The 23,956-nt window shown below is 45.1% G+C and overlaps 1 protein-coding gene across 2 annotated transcripts in view; it reads left to right on the top strand.

Annotated features, from left to right (window-relative positions):
* Positions 1-308: 308 nt before the first annotated feature.
* CREB3L2 (cAMP responsive element binding protein 3 like 2) overlaps positions 309-23,956 on the top strand; it is a 329,774-nt gene continuing 306,126 nt past the window's right edge. For both annotated transcript variants that reach the window (XR_014326465.1, XM_082846810.1), the window contains exon 1: positions 309-763. Coding sequence is in view for 1 of the 2 variants with exons in the window: in XM_082846810.1 (XP_082702936.1) it covers positions 662-763 (102 nt within the window). In the remaining variant the exon portion in view is untranslated. The remainder of the gene's footprint in view (positions 764-23,956) is intronic.

Below are 23,956 nucleotides of genomic sequence, written 5' to 3'. Positions count from 1 at the left end.
GTTGCACCCCCAGTCCATCACTCCTGGGCTCAAGCACTCCATTTGTCTGCTGCCGCAGACCTCGGCTGCCGGCGGTAGTAAAACCGGAGTAGCTCCCCGGTGACGTCAAAGGCGCTGCCCGCCCACATTCCAAAGCTTGGGCGGAGACTTCTCGCTGCCCCTGCCTCTGGCCGGAGAGAAAGACTTCTGATTGGGTAGGGCGGGAGAAGTGAGCATCCGATTGGTCCCCGCTCTGGAGGGAGGAGGAGACATAGCTGTGTCCTGGAGCGGAGCTGAGGAGCCCTGGGGAATCTCAAAGTTTGTGTCTGGAGCAGTAGTGGAAAGTGAGCTTATTGAGAAGGGCTTTTCTTGGGATGAGTACTGATCTCCTGCCTTTATTTTGGATACACACCCTGCTCTATTCTCCTCAGCCTTCGGTCTGATCTCTAGACAGTCTGTCTCCTCTGGGGATTCTCAGGTCTCCGAGGACGCTGAACCGGAGCCCTTGGCAATTCTCTCTCAGGCAGAGGAGCGAACGTTTTCCTTTCTAAGTGCATAAGCTACACGCATACGCACACACACGCACACACACTCACGCAGAGGCGGATCTCGCCCTCCGAGGCCGCCCTACCCGCTCCCCTCCTGCCCTCAGCATCCTCGGCCCAGCGCGCCTCGGACCACCATGGAGGTGCTGGAGAGCGGGGAGCAGAGCGTCCTGCAGTGGGACCGCAAGCTGAGCGAGCTGTCAGAGCCCGGAGAAACCGAGGCTCTCATGTATCACACGGTGAGGACTTGGCGGGGCGGCGAAGGGGCGGCTTGAGAGGGGGAAGTGTCATGAAAGGAACAGCTTGGGACAGGGAACTGGGAAGGAAGCATTTGGGAAGAGCATGCCCAGAATGGAGAGATCTGGGGAGAGGTGTGGTTTTTCTAGCTGAACAGTGAAGGTGGGCCGCTGTCTCTTTTAAACTTTTGATAATAGTAACGACGCTTTGTATTCCTTCAGTAACTTATACTCTTTTCCCCGAGGGCTTTTCACATATGCTATATCATTTCCTATTGCGCTGTAAAGCAGGAGAAGGCGTAGATGTTTTGATAATCTGCCTCTGTTTAGTTTGCTACTAATTTTTGTGGGAAGATTTTTTTAAAACTGGGCAAAATAAAGTAGCATTTTCTTTCCTTCGCTGTCATATTCTTTCTCTTCCTTTACTATCTTATTTGAATTTTAGGAAGTATACCTGTGTGTGTGTGTGTGTGTGTGTGTGTGTGTGTGTGTGTTTTGAGAAAAAGCCCCTTCATATTAGGAGGAAGACTACTTTATTTGGCTCCTTTAACTGTCCAGCCAAGAAATCTGCTTCCTCCTTCTTCAGAGGAAAGATCAGCAAAGGAGAATGGAAAATCTGAGGCAATGCATATTTCAGAAAGGCTTTGGAGAAGGTGGGACAGCTCACCAGTTCCTGGCTCAGTCTTATGCCTCAGAGATTCCCTTTGGGCATTAAACTGTCACAGAGCACACACATTTCTTATAAAGTTTTCAATTTCAAGTTTTTGGTATTAAATTTGCAAAATGAAATTTTGTTTCTAACAGCCAGCACTGATAATATGACTTTATTGTGAGATCTCTTTGTTTCTTTTTTACAAATGCAGAGTTTGTATAGAGAGAGACACTAATGAGAAAATGAGAGGCTTGGCTATTTCCCCTTCATGATTCTTTTAATGGAGTCAGTGCCAGGATATTTGAAACTTTTGCAAAATGGCCTGCAGGCTCCACCCCTTTGGCCTTTGCCTCTGGCTGACGTTATTTTGGGAAAAGGGATGAGGGCCTCCCTGTGATTCCCACCAAGGCATTTGTGGTGGCTGAGAATGGCTTGTTGAAAACATGCCGAGTGCAGGGCAGAGAGGTAGTGGAAGTTCATGCCGGGTCAAAAGCCAGATGTGTGGTGTGATCTTCTGGGCTTTGCTCACTGAGTCTGTCCCGAGGACACTACGTGGGCTCGGATTGGGGGCCCAGATGTGCTTCCCGTCGCCAGGACAGAGCTCAGAGAATGCCGGCCGTCAAATATCTTCTCATAGTATCTCCAGATGTTTCTCCTGACATAGGCCACATTTTAACCATTTGCGAGGGGCAGCTCTTCTCTTTTGTTCTCACGAGTGCTGTGAAAATGTCTCATCCCGCAGCTGTAATGCTTTGGGTTGTCTTTCAGCTGGTGGGATGAATTATGCACAGCATCCACATTCCCTTTCTCAGGCCTCATGACTTGCATTTCTGAGATCTTATGCCAGGGTTTGAGATGCTACCCGTGACTGTGACATTAACTTCAGGCAGGACAGCTTGGACTGGCTCTAACTGACATCTTTATGTACAGTTGCAGGGGTAGAGACCTTACCTTCCTTTTGGTAGCAAGGGCTTAATTTTTCTATGTCATTGTAATGAAGCAGTGATGGGTGATTATTTTTCTTCTAATTTGATTTTTTTTTAATTACTTTTATGTAGGCCACTTAGGGACGTGTTTCTCTTCTGGGCAGCTCACTCATATAAAATGCCACTCGTCATTGCTGCAAGCCGTGGCCCACAAACTGAGTATATGAATTAGTGTTGAAAGACGTATTGGATTTGGTAGCACAGACAACTGGGTTATATTCCTTCTAAACTAAGGGGAGTTTGGCAGAGATTTGAAAATAGATAACTTTCCCATCTGTTTCTTGAACTCTCTTGGGTATCCAGTTGCAGAGCTGGTTATTATTGCCATTTGTCCATAATGAGAAATGGCCTGACCTCCAAGTGGAAAAAGGATGGCCTGATGATGCATTCACTCACGATTTATTTGTTCTTTCAATGAATGGTTATTGAAGAGCTTCTATGTGTGAAACACTGCTCTAAGCAGTTGGGATACATCAGTGAACCAAAAAAACCTCAAAATTCTTGACCTTGAGAAGCTTACACTCTAGGCCTGAAGTAGGGGAGAATGTTATCTCAGCAGGATGAAAAGCCACAGCAAAGGCTCTAAGGTGGGAGTGTGTCTGGCATGAGCTTATGGTAACATCACCTTCTGTTTTAGATCCCCCCATTTTTGTCAGTTTTTTTCTTGTAAAAATGCAGGTTACTTCTGAGGCAGAGTGCCTGTTTTTGTAATGGCCCAGTGAAACTTTCCAAGTTGAGTGGATTAGGCATCACATAGGGAGTGGAGAGCCTGCAGGGAGGGTAAGGTACAAACGTAAGCTGGGAAATTGGTAAGATAGTATAGCTACCATCTATTGTATATTTATTATCTGAAAGGGAGGGCTGGCTTCGTGGGCCTGCCACCTGTGCAGTCCCACAGGGCCCCACACTTTGATGCTCTGCTGTCACCATCTTGAGATCCTCAATAATTTTTGAACAAGGGCCCACACGTTTGCATTTTGTAGCAGGTCCCATAGATTATGTAGCTGGTCCTCATGAAAGGCATTGTACTTAGTGCTTTACAAAAATGATGTATCAGTGGGACTTCCCTGGCGGTTCAGTGGTTAAGACTCCGAGCTTCCACTGCAGGGGGCACAGGTTCAATCCCTGGTCAGGGAACTAAGATCCCTCATGCTGCAGGGCACAGCCAAAAAAAAAAAAAGAGGATATCTCAATGACCCAGTGAAGGAGTCATTTTACAGATAAGAAAACTGAGCCTTAATGAGTTTAAGTGACTTGGTAAAAGGTCATTTAAACTCAAGTCTACCTGCCTCCAAAGCCCAAGCTCTTGCCCACTATGCTGTATGAATGAAGGATCCAGACTTAAAAGGAACTGAGTCAGAGGATGGGGAGCCAGAAATTGCTGAGTCTGAGGGTAGCTAATATTTAACTGAGGTGGCAGTGGGGCCACCAACCCTTCCTAGCATGATCACTCTCTTTGCTCTAAATAGGGATTTAGCTACCACACGCATGATTGCTAATGCCTAGTTTTAGCAAAACTGTCACCTACCTGATTTTAAAAATATAGAAGTTGCCCGAGGCTGGGATTGTCACGTCTCCGAGGCGCCTTCTGTGAGCCATCAGGAGCAGTGTTTTTCTCATTTGGTTAGTTCTGAAGAAAACTTCTGGGTCCACAAGGACAGAGCCTTAGAGGAGACCGTTTCAAAGTCTATAAAATAATGAACCACACAGAGCGAATCTGGACTTGCTCATTAGATCCTGAATTATTAGAGCTTTGGGCTTCCTCTTGAAGCTGAAAAAATAGTTCCCATACTGATGATGAGATATAATTTTAAATCAGTGAGTAGGACATTTAGGAAAGCTATTGCTTCTAGAGTGGATACAAGCTAAAACTGGTTTCAGAAAAGATGGCAGATATAAAAATGAGGAGTGTATATATTATGGTTTCAGATCATTGCAAGAAGCCTTGTCCCTTCCCCTAAACCTTCCAGGATGCTGGATGTTTCTAACATTCATGTTGTGTTTCCTGTAAGATTCTGTGCAAATTACATTTCTGGGAATTTACTGTGGGATTTTGCAATTTAAGGAGCAAAACAGTCTATAAATCTTATCTATGTATATTATTACATGCACTGACTATATCTGGGCGGATGCTCAAGAAACAGATGGCTGATGTTTTTCTGGTAAGGGGACTTGAGGGACTAGAGGTCAAGAGAGGGAAGGAGGGAGAGGGAGTTACTTACACACTATCCCTTTCGTAGTGTTCAAACTTTTACCTTCTGAAAGTATTTAGGAAATGAAAAATGACAACTTAAAGGCACCACATAAAACTGGACTAGAGGTAATTTTAGCCTGCATTTCCTTGGGGAGAGAGGGGTTTCTGGTGCTCACTCAATACCACCAGCATTGGTGGAGGCCTTGGGTAATGAATAGAGGAAGCAGGAGTGCTTGCTGGAAAAGGGCTTTGAGGATGGAGGATTAACAGTGGGTTTGTGTATGATAAACTTTGTGCTCTTGGTAATTTTCTTATAGCTCAGTTTAGCAATCTGGAAAAGGGGGATTTTATCAATTTTTGCAATGATTATTTTTTTTAAGGTATACAATAGGATACCTTTTCTTTGCAAAGATAATGACAGAGGTTCTGCTTGGTATTTCATTTTATTTTATTGAGGTATAGTTGATTTACAATATTATGTTAGTTTCAGGTGTACAGCACAGTGATTCATTTATATATATATATATATATTTTTTTTTTTCTTTTTCCGATTCTTCTCCCTTATAGGTTATTGCAAAATGTTAAGTATAGCTTCCTGTGCTATAAGAAGGTCCTTGTTGGTTATCTATTTTATATATAGTAGTGTGTATCAGTTAATTCCAACCTCCTAATTTAGTTCTGCTTCTTTTAAATACTAAACTCATGTAAATCCAGTTCTTTGTAGAATTATTAGTGGTTATGCGCTGAAATTTTATATCCAATTGGTTCTTAAAATGAAATGACTGAGCCCAGAGGGTGGGGTGTTAAGGGTCGGTTCCACCTGCCTGGTGAGCGGATGTGAAGGCCATCTGGCTTCCACATCCATCGTGATTGCCGGAAGGTGGATGGCTGATCTGAGAGGCTGGTGGTTTCCCCTTCCTCTCCGCGGCCCAGAGACTTGATGGGGCTCCCTTGGGATATGGGAGCTTTTGGTTTGATGTTCGCCTCCTATTGTTGGCCTCTGGCCAGATTCTGAGTGGGACCCTGGGTCCTTGTGGCTTGAGAAATCATTACTTCTGGTCACCTGACCTCCACCAATTGAATAAAGGTAATGAGTCCCAGCAGGAGACAGAATTGTGAAGTCAGTATAATTTGTCTTCAAGGCCCTACTTCACCTTTCTTCACCTTCACTCCTTTCATGGACCCCAAGTTGCTCACTGTAATGGTGTTCTCTTTCCAACTCCTCCTCTTTAATTTTGTTCTCGGGAAAGATTTTTAAGCTTACACTAAAAATTTCAATAGTAGTAAAGCTAAACATGTGACCCCTAAATGGGCGTTTATATTTAACAATAATTTCTTGAATCTCTAAATGGAGAACTGTAGGCAATAGCCAGGTAGTAGGGGAGGAGTATTTGGGGAGCTGGGGGGAGCTCTCACTACCCCTCTGCATGTGGCCCCTATTCATAAGGCGGCCTTGCATATATGTTGCTGATTTAGCTTATGATCTAAAGAATTTTCATTGTTTTGCTGAAAAATCTTTGATTCAATTAGATTATTGTCTCTGAAATTGTTCTCATTGTGTTAACACGGGTTGGGGGAAGGTGGGCTTGGGCACAGTTCTGAAAGATGAGAGGGCAGTACTGAGTTTTGTACTTGCCCTCTTTCTTGAGTGATCCCTGAGTGATAATATCCTATTGAGCTCTGATGTGAAGTCACTCTGGCAGGAGAAATGAGGCACTGCATCTAGATTAATAATTGAATTAAATGACAATGCTTGCCTCTGCGAGTAACTGGAAACCGATTCACATTGCTTACACAATAAGTGAATTATTCTGTCACGTTGCAAGATGCCTAAAAGTATAGCTACATGTTTGGCTGATTCAGCAGCTGCTCAGTTCATCATGGACCTAGATTCCATCCATCCATAGGCAGGATTCATCTTCAAGTTGGAGGCAACCAGAAGGCAGCTCATATCCATATGAGTTTCAGGTGTTCAAATAAAAATGACAATATCCAAAGGGAGAAGAGAGGTTGTGTCTTCCCTGTGTCCTTTTTTAAGATGGAAGAAACTTTTTTTAGATGCCTACCAGCTGATTTCTCTTCGAGCTTTATTGTCAAGGATGGGATCACATCATCATTTCTGAACCAATGGCTGGAAAGGGATTTACCTGATTGGCTTAGATTAGTCATGTGGGAATGGAGGAACTCTTGGAGCCTCGACCAGCATGACCATGTGTAATGATCATTAGTCAAATAGTCTGAGTTGGCAGACCTTTCCTTCACTAAAAGTTGTGTTCATTTAGCTAATGGCTGTTTTTCTCACAAAGGTGGGCTAGCAAATGGAAAATGTTTTAAAACATTTAAGCATGGAATATCTCTGCAATGCATGCAAAGGCTATCATGGAGGGGGTACTGCTGTGTCCCAACTCACGAATGAGGAAATGTAGAATTAACTATATTATCTGAACTCTCTGCGTCAGGGTCAAATATCAGGGCTGGAGGTAACTAGCTGAGCCTGTAATCATGATCACGGTGCAAGACGAGAATGACTTTTTCTGTTCGAGGTCCACACAGCCTCATCTCCGCAGGCAGAGCGCTGAATGCCATTTTTCAAAGAAGCTGTTTTTCCAGTTGCATATGGCTATTCAAACACTGATAAGGTCAGAGTGTGCCTGTTTGCGGTTTGAACTGCCGGCCTCAGCCCTGCGGGGCTCTGACCTGTCTGTGGACTGTCTTGGGGCAAATGGCCTTAGGCTTTGGCTGGGAGATTGGTAGGACTGAGGGTCTAGGGCTGCAGAGTGTCTGAATTGCTTGTCAGTGATTTTATGAATGAGGGCGTAGTGTTTACATTCCCTGCCTCAGTAGAGTCAAGCCTGAAATGAAATGGTGAGATTCACCATTGGTGTCAACCTTGAGTCTATTCCCCCTTCTCCCGGCTCACCACATGCTCTCCGGCTCTTCCAAGTGACCTCATTTTTTCCCTGAATGGAATTGTCTAGGTTACCCACAAGGCACATAGGAGGTGATGGCCCCTTTTATCTATGGAGAATCTGAGACCTCGAGCAAAAAAGAGACCTCAGCTGGAACACAAGCTTCTTGAAGGCGGGGAACATGACTGTCTTTTCTACACTCCCAAGCACAGGATGCTCAGAGATATGTAATACTTGCTTGATACACAATTATGTAGAGTAAGGCAGTCTTGGAGAATGAATAAGCTCAGTGGCCTTGGTCTCTTTTGTTAATGTATTTTTTTTAAAACTCTGGATGCTTGTAAATGCCTCCGCAAGTCTGAAAATTTAATATGAAAGTGACTTGGGTAGTTTGATGTCAATAACTTTTCTTGTTTAGTTTTGAGACCCACATGGGAGGGAGGATGATTCTATCATAGTCCCAGTTTCCGCTAGAGTAGAGTTGAAGGCAGCGTTGTGGAGAGGGTGTGCCTTCGAGCCAGGCAGATTTGGAATCCAGGGCCACTGGTTCTCTGGTGACCTTGGGCAAGTAACCTCTCCTCTTTGGGTCTCAGTTTCTTCACATGTCACTGCCTAGCCCATAGTGTACACACTTTTTCACCCTCTCCCCTAAGTCAAATGTCTTCTTTCTGGGGAAGAGGTATCCCCACCTCAGGAGTCTGATATCATTCAGGAAGCACAAGGGACCTGTAATTATTCTCTCTCGGGCATCTTCATTTCCTCTCCTCCGCAGCTTCTGCCTTGTGCTGTAAACACAGGTCTCTGCCTTGAACACATGTTTGCCAGATGCTGTTGCCACTCCTTGCTCCGCTTGTTTTTTCTCTCTTGTTTACTGCAGGTTTTCTCAGGCAAGTAGTCAATAGCTACGGCCTCCGTTTCCTCAGTTTTTTTCTTTTCTTTTTTTTTTTTTTTTTGCGGTACGCGGGCGTCTCACTGTTGTGGCCTCTCCCGTTGCGGAGCACAGGCTCCGACGCGCAGGCTCAGCGGCCATGGCTCACGGGCCCAGCCGTTCCGCGGCATGTGGGATCCTCCCAGACCGGGGCACGAACCCGTGTCCCCTGCATCGGCAGGCGGACTCTCAACCACTGCGCCACCAGAGAAGCCCCCATTTCCTCAGTTTTTACTTCTGCCTCCTGTATATTCTGGTTCCTACTGCTGCCTGAAGGTTCTCCAGCTTCTCTCTAAACTGCCCCATCCACTAGTCTTCTCTCCATCCTTAGCTTGCAAGGCTTCATGGGAACATTTGGCAATACTGACCGACCACACGTTCATCTCATAACTCGCTCTTGCTTTGGCTCCCATGATACCCTGGGAGGCTTAGATTTTCCTCCTTTACTGGCTGCATTACCACCTGTTAAACGTGAGCGTTTGTACTTGGTCTTGTGTTCTCCCTGTACACTCTCCTGGGCTCCTCCATCAACTTCAATACAGCTGGTTCTCAGATCTTTACATCTGTTAGTTGTCTGTGGATGGAAACTGGGAGATCTTTGGAATATGACCCAAGATCTTCTGGGCTCTCATGAGCTGTAGAGTGGCTCTGGCTGGGTAACCTTTGAATCTTCCTGATGCATTACTTTGAGAAGAGCTGAGAACATTTTGATCCCCCTTATCACCGCACCCCTGTTATCTCAGGGGATGTTTTGTGACTCAGCTCTCCTGCAGTGTAAACCCAAGAGAGGCTCATGAGTCATTGCTGGGACACAGCTGTTTCTTGAGTCAGTGTCACTCATCAGATGCAGGCTGTGTTTTGACTGGGTTCATACTTATTCTTCAGCTTGGGAAGCACTTTTTTGGTGCTCTGCGGTGGTGTATCTAATTTTTTTCTAGGACTGAGTGGAAGGTCAGTGCAAAAGTCAGATATAAGTTCTTAGATCTTGTACCATTGATCTTTCTGGTGTGTATAGCTGCTGTCGAGCTCAGTTACAGTTGCCTGATGTTGAATTGCCTGCCCTTGAATTGCTCTATTCTGGTATAATTTATTTATCTAAACTTTATTGACATTACTGAAGAGCTTTTAAAGAATTGAGACGGGTGACGCTGAGCCCCTCAAAGTTGTATGCCTGCTTCTTGTTAGAAGTATCTTGGAAGAGGCTTTTTCTTTGGCAAAACTCATAGTACAAGTTACTTCACATCCGCCATCTCAGTTTATCCTGCTGTAAAATGCTGCATTTGTATTATGGTCCCAGAGGTTCCTTTTAACTCCAAAGTTCTGTGCTGAGTATCATGCTGTCACCCTTGAAAGTCTCTGATCTTTAAAAAATGGGTGATTTAAAACAACAACAACAAAGGTCAGTTGATTACCTCTTTCCTTTGGGCACTCGGTGGGTATAGTTTTGCATTTTGTAGCCTCTGTTTTCTGACTTAAAAACCTTGCTTCAGTAAAACCCAGACAAAATAAAGAATGGAAAAACAGAGAGACACAGAGGTAGGAGACATTTTTTTTTAACATCACACACACACACACACACACACACACACACACACACACACACCCCTCTTCAGACTTCTTGGCAAATTAGAGGAGTCTGGGGAAAAAAAATCTACAAACAGTTTTCAGTCGTCTGAGTGGAAAATCTTGGTTTTTTAACATTTCATATCTTGGAAATGTCTGAATAGTTTTTGTTTAAAGGGAAATTCCTTTTGGCTGAGAAAGCCTACAGGATTCAAACTGATAGGGTGATTTTTTTAGGAAACTTGGAGGAAACAAGGATTTGTGATGAAAATGCTTTCTCACTAGCCAATTGTGTCAAACAGACATTTAAATCCAAGGTTACCAGTCATAGCATTTGAAAGATTCAGCCATTAACTCCTTCCTTCCCCTTGCTTCCTGTCTGTACATCCTGGGGAAGTATCTCTCATCACTGGTCCTTCCTCCAATTTGAGGAACTTAATGAACTGCTTTTCTAAACCTGTGCATGTTCCAGGCAGGAGGATATACATTCTTGACCTTGTGGTTCTCCCAGCAGAGTGGGAAGGGAGATATGTAAAGAAGTCATTAAATCACAAGTCATTAAATATCTGGTGTACATTTTGCTTTAAAGCTGCGTTCAAAGTATTTCTGGCACACAGAGGGTGGAACAAGAGATCTGAAGGAGATGAAGAGTTGGAGAGCCTCTCACTGAAGAGGTGATATTTGCATTGGGTCCTGAAGTATAAATAGGAGTTCTCCAGGCCGTGGGAACAGCAGATACAGAGTAGGAATGTATAACATGTCATAGTTGATTCTGGGAATCCCAAGTGGTTTTATGTAGTTTCGAGTAGGATGCTCTGTGGGGAGTGTTGGGAGATATGATAAGATCATACAAGGTTTGCATGCTTTGTTAACCATTTGGATATTCTTCTGTGGGCAGTAGTGTGGGAAGCTTTTAAGACTTTTAATAAAAAAGAGACAGGGAGAGAAGTGTGTTTTGGAAAGGAAACCCTAGTGTTTATGAAGTATGGATTGGAGGGGAGAATTAATGGCAGCAAGATGATCTGCTGGCTGGCTATTTCGTCCATGAAGTAGAACAAGGCACCATGAGGGCCTTGAACCTGACAGGGAGCAGAACATGAATACAAGAAGGGGTTAGGGGCTGGACGTGAAGACTTGGTGGCAGTGGGGCGTGCAAGGGATATGGGATGCGTCATGGTTTCTGATGCGGCACACTGAGCTGATGGTGCTACCCTTCGTGCAGGAAAATGAGTTTGCTGGGGAAGATAATGAGCTCAGTTTGGGACATGGTGATTCTGATGTGTTCATGGTGCATTCAGGAGAGGTACCTGAAAGGCATTTGGAAACATGGGTCTGGAGTTCTGGAGAATGGTCTGGAGATGTAGATTTGGGTGTTATGAATCTCATGGGGGAGAAGTGAAGCCAATAGTCCTAATAAGATAGTCCAGCGAGGTCCGGGGGAGAGTGAGGAGTGTGAGAGCAAAGCTGAGAATGAAGCCCTGGGGACACTTGAGGCGTTAGCAGGGGAAGAGAAATCTGCAGATGGAACACAGAAGGAATCAGCAGAGAAAGTGGAGAAAATCCAGGAAAATCCAGGATCCAAAGAGGGGAGGGTTGCTATGGAGTGGTCAAGATAAAGAAAGGCTGAGTATGCTCTTCAGCTGCCTGCCAAGCACTGTGTGGTGTTAGCTCAGGGCGGGACCGTGTCCTGGAGCCTCAGAGGTCCCCCGAGGGTCTGGACCTGTGGGCATGCTCTCTGGCTTTGTGCCCAGGGAGTGCAGGCCTTGTTTCCAGGCAAGAGCAGAAACTGCAGAAGGGCAGGTGCTGGGAGTAAATATGCATGGTAGATAATATGTACAATAGTGCCTCTTTCTTTCCTTTTGTTTTTGTAAAATCAGTCCTCAAAATTGGCCTTGGAGACTGTCCCCGTGCCCGTGCAGTGTTATGAAGGTCCTTTCTTCATTCTTCTCTCCACGCTGAATCCACCTATTCCTGATGTCCTTCTCGTGAGCGAGGAGTAGTTTGTGCCTGGGTCCCTTTGTGCGTGTGTCATTTAGGAGTCTCAGGCTTTGGGGCATGCAAAAGGAGGGTCTCTGGATTCATTAAATCTGTATAAGACAGTTGGGATTTAGCAAATGCCTAGAAGTCTTGAGCCTTTTCCTTTCTATATTTCTGCTAACTTCCCACTGAGAAAGTATAAAATGGACCCAGTGGTCGCCAAAGATAAGTTTGATCACGGAGACATCAACGGTATTCACATGTTAGGAAAATAGAAAAAAACCAAATTGACCCCATTTTTAATGACATAATAATAGGGGCAGGTGAGGACAAATGGTTTTGTAATAAGAATATGAGCCTGAGGGCTTTCCAGTGGAAGGAACACTAAAGTAAATGATGTCTCTTCGAAGAAAATGTGCAGCTCCAAGCAGTGCCTGGGTTTCAGGACCTAGAGAGGGGACTCTGGAGGGCACCCTCCAGTCCTCCCCGTGCCGCCTGAATTATGGGGCTCGATTCTACCTTTGCTCTCTGTTTCCCTGTATCCAGGATGTTGCTTTCATGGCCCTCAACCCTCCTGGGGAGATGAGGAACAAGAATGGGAGGAGAACTCTGACCCCAGGACTGAAGTTGGGCCCAGGAAACAAGGGGGTGGAGAATAAGGAGAACTCTGCTTTCCGACTGACTGCACAGGCAGAAGCGGGCAGCCCTTCTCAGCCCGGAGCAGAACAGACCCCTGTGAGGTGACGCCGAGTTGAGAATTCACCCAGCACAGTTCAGCTACAGTATGGGTTAAGTTGGTCTCTTGGCTGACTGGGAACTGATTACTTTTTTTAAATATATATATTCTTTTCCTTTATGGTTTATCATAGGATATTGAATATAGTTCCCTGTGCTATAAAGGTAGGACCTTGTTGTTTGCCCATCCTATATAAAATAGTCTACATCTGCTAATCCCAAACTCCCAGGCCTTCCCTCCTCCATCCACTCCCCCTTGGCAGCCGCAAGTCTATTTTCTACCTCTGTGAGTCTGTTTCTGTCTCATAGATAGGTTCATTTGTGTCGTATTTTAGATTCCACATGTAAGTGATATCATATTTGGTATTTGTCTTTCTCTTTCTGACTTACTTCACGTAGTATGATAATCTCTAGTTGCATCCATGTTGCTGCAAATGGCATTATCCTGTTCTTTTTTATGGCAGAGTAGTATTCCATTGTATCTATGTACTACATCTTCTTTATCCCTTCATCTATTGATGGACATTTAGGTTGTTTCCTAAACGTGAATAGTGAATAGTGCTGCTGTGAATATAGGGGTGCATGTATCTTTTTGAATTATAGTTTTGTCTGAGTATATGCCCAGGAGTAGGATTGCTGGATCATATGGTAATTCTATGTTTAGTTTTCTGAGGATTCTCCACACTGTTTTCCATAGTGGCTGCACCAACTTACATTCCCACCAACAGTGTAGGAGGGGGAACTGATTACTTTCAATCATGTTATTTCAATAACTATATGTCTTGTGAGTTTGAAGCACTTGTGTTACAATTTTTTTAAAAATAGCCTTAATTTTTAATTTTATTTATTTGTTTTATTTTATTTTTATCTTTTAGCCTTAATTTTTTAGAACAGCTTTAGGTTCCCGGCAAAACTGAGCAGAATGTACGGAGTCTCCATACATTCCCTGCCGTCCGCTCACCACGCACAGCCTACCCCACCATCAACATCCTGCTGCTGCAAACTTTTGGAACGTGGATTCATAAGCTGAGGTCACCTGTGGCAGCTTTTGACTTTAACTTTGTGTTTTGAAATTAGTCACAGCCAAGCTCCCTTTTGTAATCCAACAAGAAGCCAGGTTGGTCCACAAGAGCCTCAAACATATGTGTGTGTGTATGGGCTGTCCCTCCATGCGCCCCCTGCCGCAACCTCTGCCTGCTTCTATTTACAAATGGCTTAGGAACTGGACGTTGTCCTTTGGAAAGGAGGGTGGGATTGAGTGGGGGACATACTGTATTGTTTCGTAATCACAGAACCTGAAGCCGATCTTTGTAGCTATGACTTTGAACTTCCTACCCTGAGATAGTATTCATTTCTGAGGCACTGCCAGGAGTTGTTTTTCTGGTTCTGCTCTGGATTTGCAAGTTTTCTTTCCAGGACTCTCCTGCAGCCCATGACCTACATTTGGGAGCAGCTGGAAGGCTTGGGGCTGTGGGTTGGGGAGGCCGAGGAGGTCAAGACCAAACCTAGATGGAGACTAACCTGACCCCCTTGTGTTCCAGGGCATCGTGCTCTAACTGAAGGTGCCCAGTGACCCTGGCAATCTTAACATACACATACATTTTTGTGTTTGATGAGAAAGGGAGGCAGAGAAGTAGCAGCCAAAAAACCATTTGGTGTTACAGCTGTGTTTACATATTAGGAACATGAGGTGGTTTTATTTTATTTTATTTTGTTTTTTTTAACATCTTAATTGGAGTATAGTTGCTTTACAATGGTGTATTAGTTTCTGCTTTATAACAAAGTGAATCAGCTATACATATACATAGATCCCCCATATGTCCTCCCTCTTGCGTCTCCCTCCCACCCTCCCTACCTCACCCCTCTAGGTGGTCACAAAGCACCGAGCTGATCTCCCTGTGCTATGCGGCTGCTTCCCACTAGCTATCTGTTTTACATTTGGTAGTGTATATATGTCCATGCCACTCTCTCACTTCGTCCCAGCTTACCCTTCCCCCTCCCTGTGTCCTCAAGTCCATTCTCTACGTCTGCGTCTTTATTCCTGTCCTGCCCCTAGGTTCTTCAGAACCATTTTTTTTAGATTCCATATATTTGTGTTAGCATGTAGTATTTGTTTTTCTCTTTCTGACTTACTTCACTCAGTATGACAGACTCTAAGTCCATCCACCTCACTACAAATAACTCAATTTCGTTTCTTTTTATGTCTGAGTAATATTCCATTGTATATATGTGCCACATCTTCTTTATCCATTCATCCGATGATGGACACTTAGGTTGTTTCCATCTCCGGGCTATTGTAAATAGAGCTGCAATGAACATTTTGGTACATGACTCTTTTTGAATTATGGTTTTCTCAGGGTACATGCCCAGTAGTGGGATTACTGGGTCATATGGTAGTCCTATTTTAGTTTTTTAAGGAACCTCCATACTGTTCTCCATAGTGGCTGTATCAATTTACATTCCCACCAACAGTGCAAGAGGGTTCCCTTTTCTCCACACCCTCTCCAGCATTTATTGTTTGTAGAGTTTTTGATGATGGCCATTCTGACTGGTGTGAGGTGATACCTTGTTGTAGTTTTGATTTGCATTTCTCTAATGATTAGTGATGTTGAGCATTCTTTCATGTGTTTGTTGGCAATCTGTATATCTTTGGAGAAATGTCTATTTAGGTCTTCTGCCCATTTTTGGATTGGGTTGTTTGTTTTTTTGTTATTGAGCTGCATGAGCTGCTTGTAAATTTTGGAGATTAATCCTTTGTCAGTTGCTTCATTTGCAAATATTTTCTCCCATTCTGAGGGTTGTCTTTTCGTCTTGTTTATGGTTTCCTTTGCTGTGCAAAAGCTTTTAAGTTTCATTAGGTTTGTTTTTATTTCCATTTCTCTAGGAGGTGGGTCAAAAAGGATCTTGCTGTGATTTATGCCGTAGAGTGTTCTGCCTATGTTTTCCTCTAAGAATTTTATAGTGTCTGGCCTTACATTTAGGTCTTTAATCCATTTTGAGTTTATTTTTGTGTATGGTGTTAGGGAGTGTTCTAATTTCATTCTTTTACATGTGGCTGTCCAGTTCCCAGCACCACTTATTGAAGAGGCTGTCTTTTCTCCATTGTATACATGAGGTGCTTTTAAATCAAAGGAACCCAGTGTTTCCTTTTGACTTAAATACAGACTTATAGGAGGAAACTGCAATTAAGCTTGGCCCAGCTGAGAAATGGGTGGTTCAGTGGATTGAACATGATGAGTTTTCAGCTTTCTGATTCCTACTCTTCCTATTTCTGCTGTGGATTCTGAATATCCTGTTGTCTGCTGATCACTCAGCCACTGGGGCAGAGGGTTGGTAGAAAAAACAGGGATTTTGGAGTCAGCACTGACTTCATAGCCCTTATCACCACCAACAAATTATTTATTCAGTGCTTCCCAGCTCTCTCAACATGGCACTAAGAGAAAATGATGATATCTGCCCGGGGCATTGAAATAGTGAATGAGGCTGATCACAGCCCAAGTGCTCTGTGGGCTCTAGCCTCCACTCAGGGCATTCCATAGGCATACTTGTTGGGAAGCTCACCAGAACAGTGATGAGCATATCATAGGGAGCCAATGAAATGTTTGCCAAGTGAATGGATGAGTGAATGATTCTGGGCTTCTGACCTGGTTCTGGCACTCCCTACTCTGGGTACCTTTCTGAGGTTGTTTCACAAGGCCGTGATAGAGGATGAGTGACATGATGTAAGTGAAGTGTCTGTCTCTATGTCGGGTACATGGCCTCTGCTTAGGAGATAGTAGGTTCCTGCCCTCCAGTTTTCTATTCCAGTAATTTCAAGGAGGCATAGGAAGAAATGCTTGCTGAATTCTAAACTGAAGGAAAAAAATTAGTAAATAGAATAAAGCTTCTCTAATGTGACCTAGTTATTTTGCTTGTTTATTTCTCTAGTTTTACTGAGATATAATTGACATATAACATGTGAGTTTCAGATATACAACATGACTTTATATATGTATATATTGCAAAATGATCACCACAGTGAATTTAGTTAACATTCATCATCTCACAGAGTTACAATTTTTTTTCCTTGTGATGAGAACTTTTAAGATCTACTGTCTTAGAGACTTTCCAATACACAGTACAGTATTGTTAACTATAGTCACTATGTTGTACATTACATCCCCAGGACTTACTTATCTTATAGCTGGAAGTTGGTACCTTTTGGCCACCTTCACCCTAATGTGGCCTAATTGTGATGACATTTAGGGGGGGAAAAACCCGAAAAGTTTTTTCAGTTCCTACCTGAACCTTTTTAGGCTCAAGGCCTGGTATTGATTTGCATGACTGAGTTCACACTTCGATTTTTCAAGCACCTGCTTCTGCAGAACTGAAATTCTTTGTAGGTTTTGAGGGGGGTGGGGATTGGTGGCAGGTGTTAACATTCTTCAAGTCACAAGAGGCAAGGCATGTAGGGGCCGGCCCATTCCCTATTCCTGCCATCACCTGAAACAGCCATCTGTGACTGAGATGATTTACATTGCTTTTTTTTTTTTTTTTTTCCTATACCCGGGCCTCTCACTGCTGCGGCCTCTCCCGTTGCGGAACACAGGCTCTGGACGCACAGGTTCAGCAGCCATGGCTCACGGGCCCAGCCGCTCCGCGGCATGTGGGATCTTCCCGGACCGGGGCACGAACCCATGTTCCCTCCATCAGCAGGCGAACCCTCAACCACTGCGCCACCAGGGAAGCCCTACATTGCTTTTTTAATATAAATAGCATTTCTGGGTCTGACTGTGATAAGCTTAAGAATTCATTAATAGGAAGAGAGTGGGAAGGAATGGTAAGCGTGATGTGGAACAGCCCCTGGGGGCCCTGCCCACAGCATCAGGAGGTAGTGCTAAAGGGCTCTCCATCTGCTGCGGCACCGCCTGGCCCCTGGACCTCCCCAGCAGTGCAACTTTGAGTGCTGTTGGTAAGCTGCAGCAAACGCGTTAAAGCCACAGGCTCTCCTTCTGACCCAGGGCCTGAACTGACCTTCCAAAGTAGTTGATGTAAGTAGAGTTCAGCAAGGCAACCTCCCCTCAGTCTGCTTGCTTGGGAAGCAGAATTCTAAGTTGGTTTTCTCTGGCTGCCTTTTGTGTGGGCCAGCTAGCATTCTAACAGAAGGTCCATAGAGGTTCTGGCATGTGAATGGACCCACATCCATAATGCCTTGTTATTATTTTGGCAGTGTCAGTAGGACTTTGAGAGGGAGATGTTAGAAACCTGTGTCCAAATCTTCATCCCCTCTGGACGTTATAATTTTTATTTTAAACAAACACACCAAAAAACCCATTGCTGATAATGGGGTGAATGCCAAAGAGAGAAAAATCCTTAGCTGTAGAGGCTAACAAGTTTGAATGAGTAACCTGACGGTTCTTCTCTATGCAGCTGCATATTTGCAAAACAGCAGGCAATTTGGGAGACTGGTTAGCCCTTCATTGGTTTTTCATGAAATACAGATGATTTTCATGGAGAAGTTTGTTCTTTGGTATTTTCCAACCAAAAGAAAAATATCCTGGTAGGTAGATTTTTTTTTTTTTTTTCTTATTGCCCTTTTGAGAAACCACTGCCTGTGCCCAATTTAGAAAACAAAAGCAAACCAGAAACAAAAGTTTCAAGATTGCAAGCGTATATGTCACTTGGCTTTAAAATACAGTAATTGAAACATGTAAGGGGGCCTACTTATGAACCAAGAAGTCTAGATCGAGGCCATCTAGGACTGGCATAGTGGTTGAACAGTGCCAGTGGGACCCAGGATTGTCCCATCTTTTCATTCTGCCGTCTTTAGCAGGTAGACCTTTATCTTCTTGGGCATTACCTCACGACTGCAAGATGACTACTTTACCTCAGCTATAACATCGGCCTCCCTGGTAGGGAGAAAGTGGGAGGGCAAAACAGAAGAGGGGGATACCTGGACTTGAAAAGCCAAGGCTTGCTCTGAGGTCCCCAGCAGAATTCCTCTTAGGTTTCGCTGGCCACCCCTCACTGAGGAGAAGCCAGGAAGGTGTTTTAGCTGGATACCTTGTTACCTTGAACAAGATTGGCATGTCTGATTGTGAGGAGGGAGGGCAAGATGGACATTGAATGGTCAAGCAGCAGTGTCTGCTGCACCACAAAAGAACATTTTCCCAAACTTATAGGATCCTAGGTCTGGTAGGGACCTTTGAGGTGGCCAAGCACAGCCCCTTCCTGCCACAATAAGGGAATTGCTTTATTTCCTTCTACTTTGGCTCCATGTGCCCAAAACCCCAGTTGCGCTTTTGGGCACTCCTGGGCTGGGCTGCTCATCCCTGGATGTGTAAACTGCCCGGAATGTGAGTGGGCTATGAAGAAGTCCCTTTTGCAGGAGAGCAGAATGGCAGGGATGCGGGCAGTGTGTGTATGGGTATCCAAAGGTCTGATTATGCTTCCTCAGGAAAAGCAGCCAGCCAACAATAATTACTGGGCCACCTCTGAGTGCAGAACCTGGAATCCAGTCTCCTGGAATGATCACAAAAGCCAAGGAAGACTCAGCCCTGCCCTTGAGAAGCAAAGCCTAGCAGGGCCCCCAGAGCAATGGCACATGTGTGATGTGTGCCGACCGTGAGGAATGGCAATGGTAGACCAAGTAGCCAGGCCAGGAAGGCAAGCTGGAGGCATTGGCTTTGAGCAGGAATTTGTAAAGTTCTGTTATTTGGTGGAGAGTGATGGTGTGTAAAAACACTGATTTGAGGGTAAGCAGCTTTGCCTGGTTGGAGCCATTTAATAACACTGGCCTGTAGCCTGGTGTATTTTCTTTAGAAGAGCAGCCTTGAGTTGACAGTGTTTATGGATTCCTCCCTGCATGCAGAGGGGGTGTTACGATGGGCAGATTTATTGGAACATGTCAGAAAGACCACTATCTCTGTACCAGCTTTCCCTGTGAATTTTCAATTTTAATCCTCTCCTTTTCCTAGGACTGACTGGTAGCCCCGACATTTCATTTCTCCTTTGCTTCTCCTGTTTGAGATTCCTTCTTTGGGGGTGCAGCCAGTATCCTCAGTGCTGGATCTGTGTGCCCGATAGTGCTCTGGATGGCATCCTCCACCCTTGCCTCTGAGCCATGTGGTAGAGGAGGCAAAAATGAGGCGATCAGTGTCTCAGTGGCTGTTATGCTCTACAGTGGACCAGGTGGACGGTGTTTGGCATTGAAAGTATCTGGTGTATTAGTCTGCTTGGGCTGCCTTCATAAAATATCATAGACTGGCTGGCTTGAACAACAGACATTTATTTCTCAGAGTCTGGAGGCTGGGAAGTCCAAGACCAGGGTGCCAGCAAATTCTGATGTTGGTGAGGGCCCTCTTCCTGGCTTTCTTCTTGCTGTGTCTTCACATGGTGGAGAGAGGGAGCAATCTCTGGTCTCTTGTCCCTTCTAAGGGCACTAATCCCATTATTGGAGTCCCACCCTCATCACCTCATCTAACCCTAATTACCTCTCAAAGGCTCCATTTCCAAATACCATCACATTGGGGGTTAGGGCATCACTATTTGAGTTTTGGGATGACACAATTCAGTCCATAGCACTGGGGATTCACTGGAGTTTCATGAGGCTCCTAATTAACAAGTAGGGGTGACCAGACAGTGTGCTTTCTCCTGGACGAAACCTGCAACAGTTGAAAACCTGTGGAGTGGCAGTTCTTTAAAGCTGAGATCATGAATTCAAGTGGGTCTGGGAACCTCCTGGAACCTCCTGCTCTCCAGGATTTGTAGGTATACTGCGCATGTGCATTTTTCATCACATTTTCAAAAGGTATTCATGACCCCCAAATGTTAAGAGTTTCTGTCCTGGAGATTGTACTTCTAAAGTGGAGGCTGAAAGGGGTCAGGTCTGTGCACAGCCGGTGTCCACTGCCAGCATCCTGTGTACATGGATGAGACCACCCTGCCCCCGTGATACCCCCTCCTCCCCCCAGCATTCCAGAGAAGCCCTGCCCCCTCTTGCTGCTGTGCACTAATTAGACTCTGACTGCTGACAGGTGAGCTTACCACCCAGGAACTAAAGGAGCTCTTTCCCCAGAAACTGCATTGTTTGTACCTTAAACCCTTTGTCTTTGTTTTTTGGGAAAAACACATTTTATTTTATTTTTTTGAAGAATGCATAAAAAAATGAGTGGCTTACATCATAAGCCAAAATACAATTCTTGCATATTAAAGACATTTCATGGTATTCTCAAGATACTGACTCAAAGTAGGCAAAAGTTGAAGCTGCCTTTTCTGACTGTAAGTGGAGGGGTCTGGCCCACATATTCATTCATCACAGCCAGGGCTAAACCCTAGTTCGCCCTTATTTTTTCTCCTCTACTTCCTGGTCCTCCCACCTCATGAATTCTTCTCTACATCCATTTTGAATTTTATTTGACTTCATATTATGTATTTCCTTTAAGCCATTTAAATCATTTTTGAAACATGGTAAACGTAAATACATTTTAAAAGCACAGACCTTCCTAGAATCTGGGCTTAACCTAAGGCTGGCTCACTCCTGACCCAGGCACAGTCCCTAAAGGACGCTGGAGGCATTGGCCTGGGTTTCATCTCCCCATTCCCCACCCCGGCTTCCTTCTTCTCATCTCCTTCCTATCCTTTTTCTCTTTTTATGTCTTTTGCTCTCCTGGGCCTTTCCCTTCTTCTATGACTGTGCCCTAACTCTGCCACTGTTTCTAGAGCTTTGCTCAGCCCTGATGGTATGAGGACCCCAACTCAGTGTTTGGAATCTGTTCTTAGATTCTCCTGCCTCATTGCCAGAACTTGTGGTCTGCAGCAGATGATGGCATTCTGGAGGTTGTCACATTAATGGTGTGCATTGTTAAGGGGGGACTGGAAATTGCAGTAATGACTTTCCAAATCTATGCAGTAGCTAGAGACCCAGAAGGGGTCACATTGTGGAGTAACTGGGCCAACGTATAAATAAGGAGCAGGAGGAGCCAAGGGATGAGCTAGTCACTCTTAGAGGTCACTGAGGAATTTCACTGGTTAACAGTGGAAAACTTCTTTCCTATTTTGCCTTTCTTGGTTTTTTCCCCCCTTCAGTTGAAATACTGGGGACCTCCAGGTCTAATGGTTCTGACACCTACACTGAGCAAGCCTGGTCCACTGGTTGGGGAAATCTGGGTCTAGTTTTGCTAGTTACTGGTGTCTGTAATGCTTGACTCTGGGCACCAGCAATCCTTCGCACCCCTTTCTCCAGTTGTGTTCGTCCAGGCCTAGGGGTGTGGCCCACGAGTCTAGGTTCTTCTAACTGGGCCTCTGGTCACCTCCTTGGCTGACCTCACCCACAAGTTGCTTTAGGCCCAGTGAACCCCCTGGAATAGGAAGGCTCCTGCTGTGACCACATCCATTGCCTATAGCAATGGTTCTTTGTCTTCGCCACACGTCATGATTACCTGGGACCTAGTGCCTGGGTCCCAGCCCACGCGATTCTGATCTAATTGGTTCTGGGATGAGGCCTGGGCGGCAAGATTTTTTTTTAATAGCTTCCCTGGTGATTCCAAAATGAAACCAAGGTTGAGAGCTGCTGGCTGGGGGCTTTGCTACTCGAAGTGTGGTCTGTGGACTGGCATTATCAACATCGTCTGGGAGTTCGTCACTGATGCAGAATCTACTCCAGAGTTTCCAAATGATAATCTGAAGGTCCACAGCTCCCAGCTGATTCCTGTGCACGTTCAAGTGTGAGAACCAGTGGTTAGAATGTCCTGCTGCCCCTCCTGTGAGGGATAGAACCCCCAACCTGGAACACCGCATCGAGTACTGATGCCAGGTCAGGCTAGATGGACCCCAAGAAACTGACTTGCCCCCCATGAGCCCTTCCTGGGGGTCAATTCTACACCTGGATTAGGCTCCCTCCCTTTCCTGACTAATCCCTTCTCTACCTGTCTCCTCAGAAGTCCCAACATGTTTCAGTGACAGGGATACAAGGGTCTAGGCAGCAATCCTATTCTGAAATTGGAGGCCAGTGGAACGGGTTGCAGTCTGTGCTTTGGGATGTCTCGGCCTGATGGCCTGACCTCGTGGTGCTTTGCCTGGTCAACCTGGCAGAGTTTGCCCCGTCCTGACCCTAGGGGGTGGAAGTAGGGAAATCAGACTAAAACAAAAGTTTCATGAAAGACAATGGAAAAAAAAAAAAAAACCATGCTAGAGGTGGGCTGATTAGAACAGAGATGACAGGTGCGAAGCACAGGTGTGGCTCTTCCCTCTGCTTGCCTGCAGCAGGTGCCTCCTTTTGGATCCAGCTCTTTTACCTTCTGAGCTCACTCAAGACCCTAGTCCTAGTTCCCTAGTTCCCACCCCGCAATAGGGCACTCCAGGTAGATACTGCCAATTCCTCATGTTTTGCACTTAAGATACAACTACTTTGAATTTTCTTTTTCCCAGAATAGCAAGCAGCATTTACTACTCATATGGTGATTCTCGGGTTTCTTAGCACAACTTCTGAGTTCGAGTTCTCAAATACCCTCTGAGATGCCCTCAGCGCCCTTTGCCTCAATTTGCCGCTCTTGTACCTCTCGGCCCTCACAGGCAATTGGTAAAACGAATGCACGCGTCTCGGAGATTGTCATTCTTGTCTCCATCCCACAGATCTTTCTGGGGCAGCGCTCTGCCCAGCGCTGCAGGGGGCTGGGACTTAAGGAAGCACGAACTTAACAGGGACCCAGCCCCCCTCCTCATTGCCTCACCCCTGCTCAGTTCCTTTCCTTCCTCATCACTTGGTGGGAATAACAGTGGATGTGGGTCATTTAGCTTCCTGATCCCCAGAATCACTGCCTGACCAGGCTCCCCATTATTTGAACACAGTGTGACCTGACTTACTAACCTTCATATACCGTCAGGGCTGTCCATTACTACCTTCCTGGACCATTGCTTTTATGTTGATTTGAGCTCAGGATTCAGGCAGGTAAATGAGGGAAGCTGATCTGGGAGATCCTAGGGGTCAGCAGGGACTGGAGAGACTGGGAGAGCTTGGGACCTGTTCAGCAGAATCTGCAGCCCCTCAGGTCCAACAGACAGTGCCAGATAGGAATTTGGACCCACTATTGGCAGATGATCTAGCTTTCAAAGAAGCCAGAAACACAGATTTTTGTGTAAATTTCTTGCTTTTTAAAAGTTGCCCCCCTACGCCCCGCCACCAAATTAAAGAAATGAACACAAAGTAGAGATAAATCTTTACAGGGCATTCAGAGATAAATCTTGGACTCTCAAAATTCACACAAATTTAGCAA

The sequence above is a fragment of the Leucopleurus acutus genome (genome assembly GCF_964270905.1).
Source record: "Leucopleurus acutus genome assembly, chromosome: 9".
NCBI classification, from domain to species: domain Eukaryota; kingdom Metazoa; phylum Chordata; class Mammalia; order Artiodactyla; family Delphinidae; genus Leucopleurus; species Leucopleurus acutus.
Note: the sequence above shows the minus strand (reverse complement) of the source record. Positions and strands in the feature narration are given on the sequence as shown.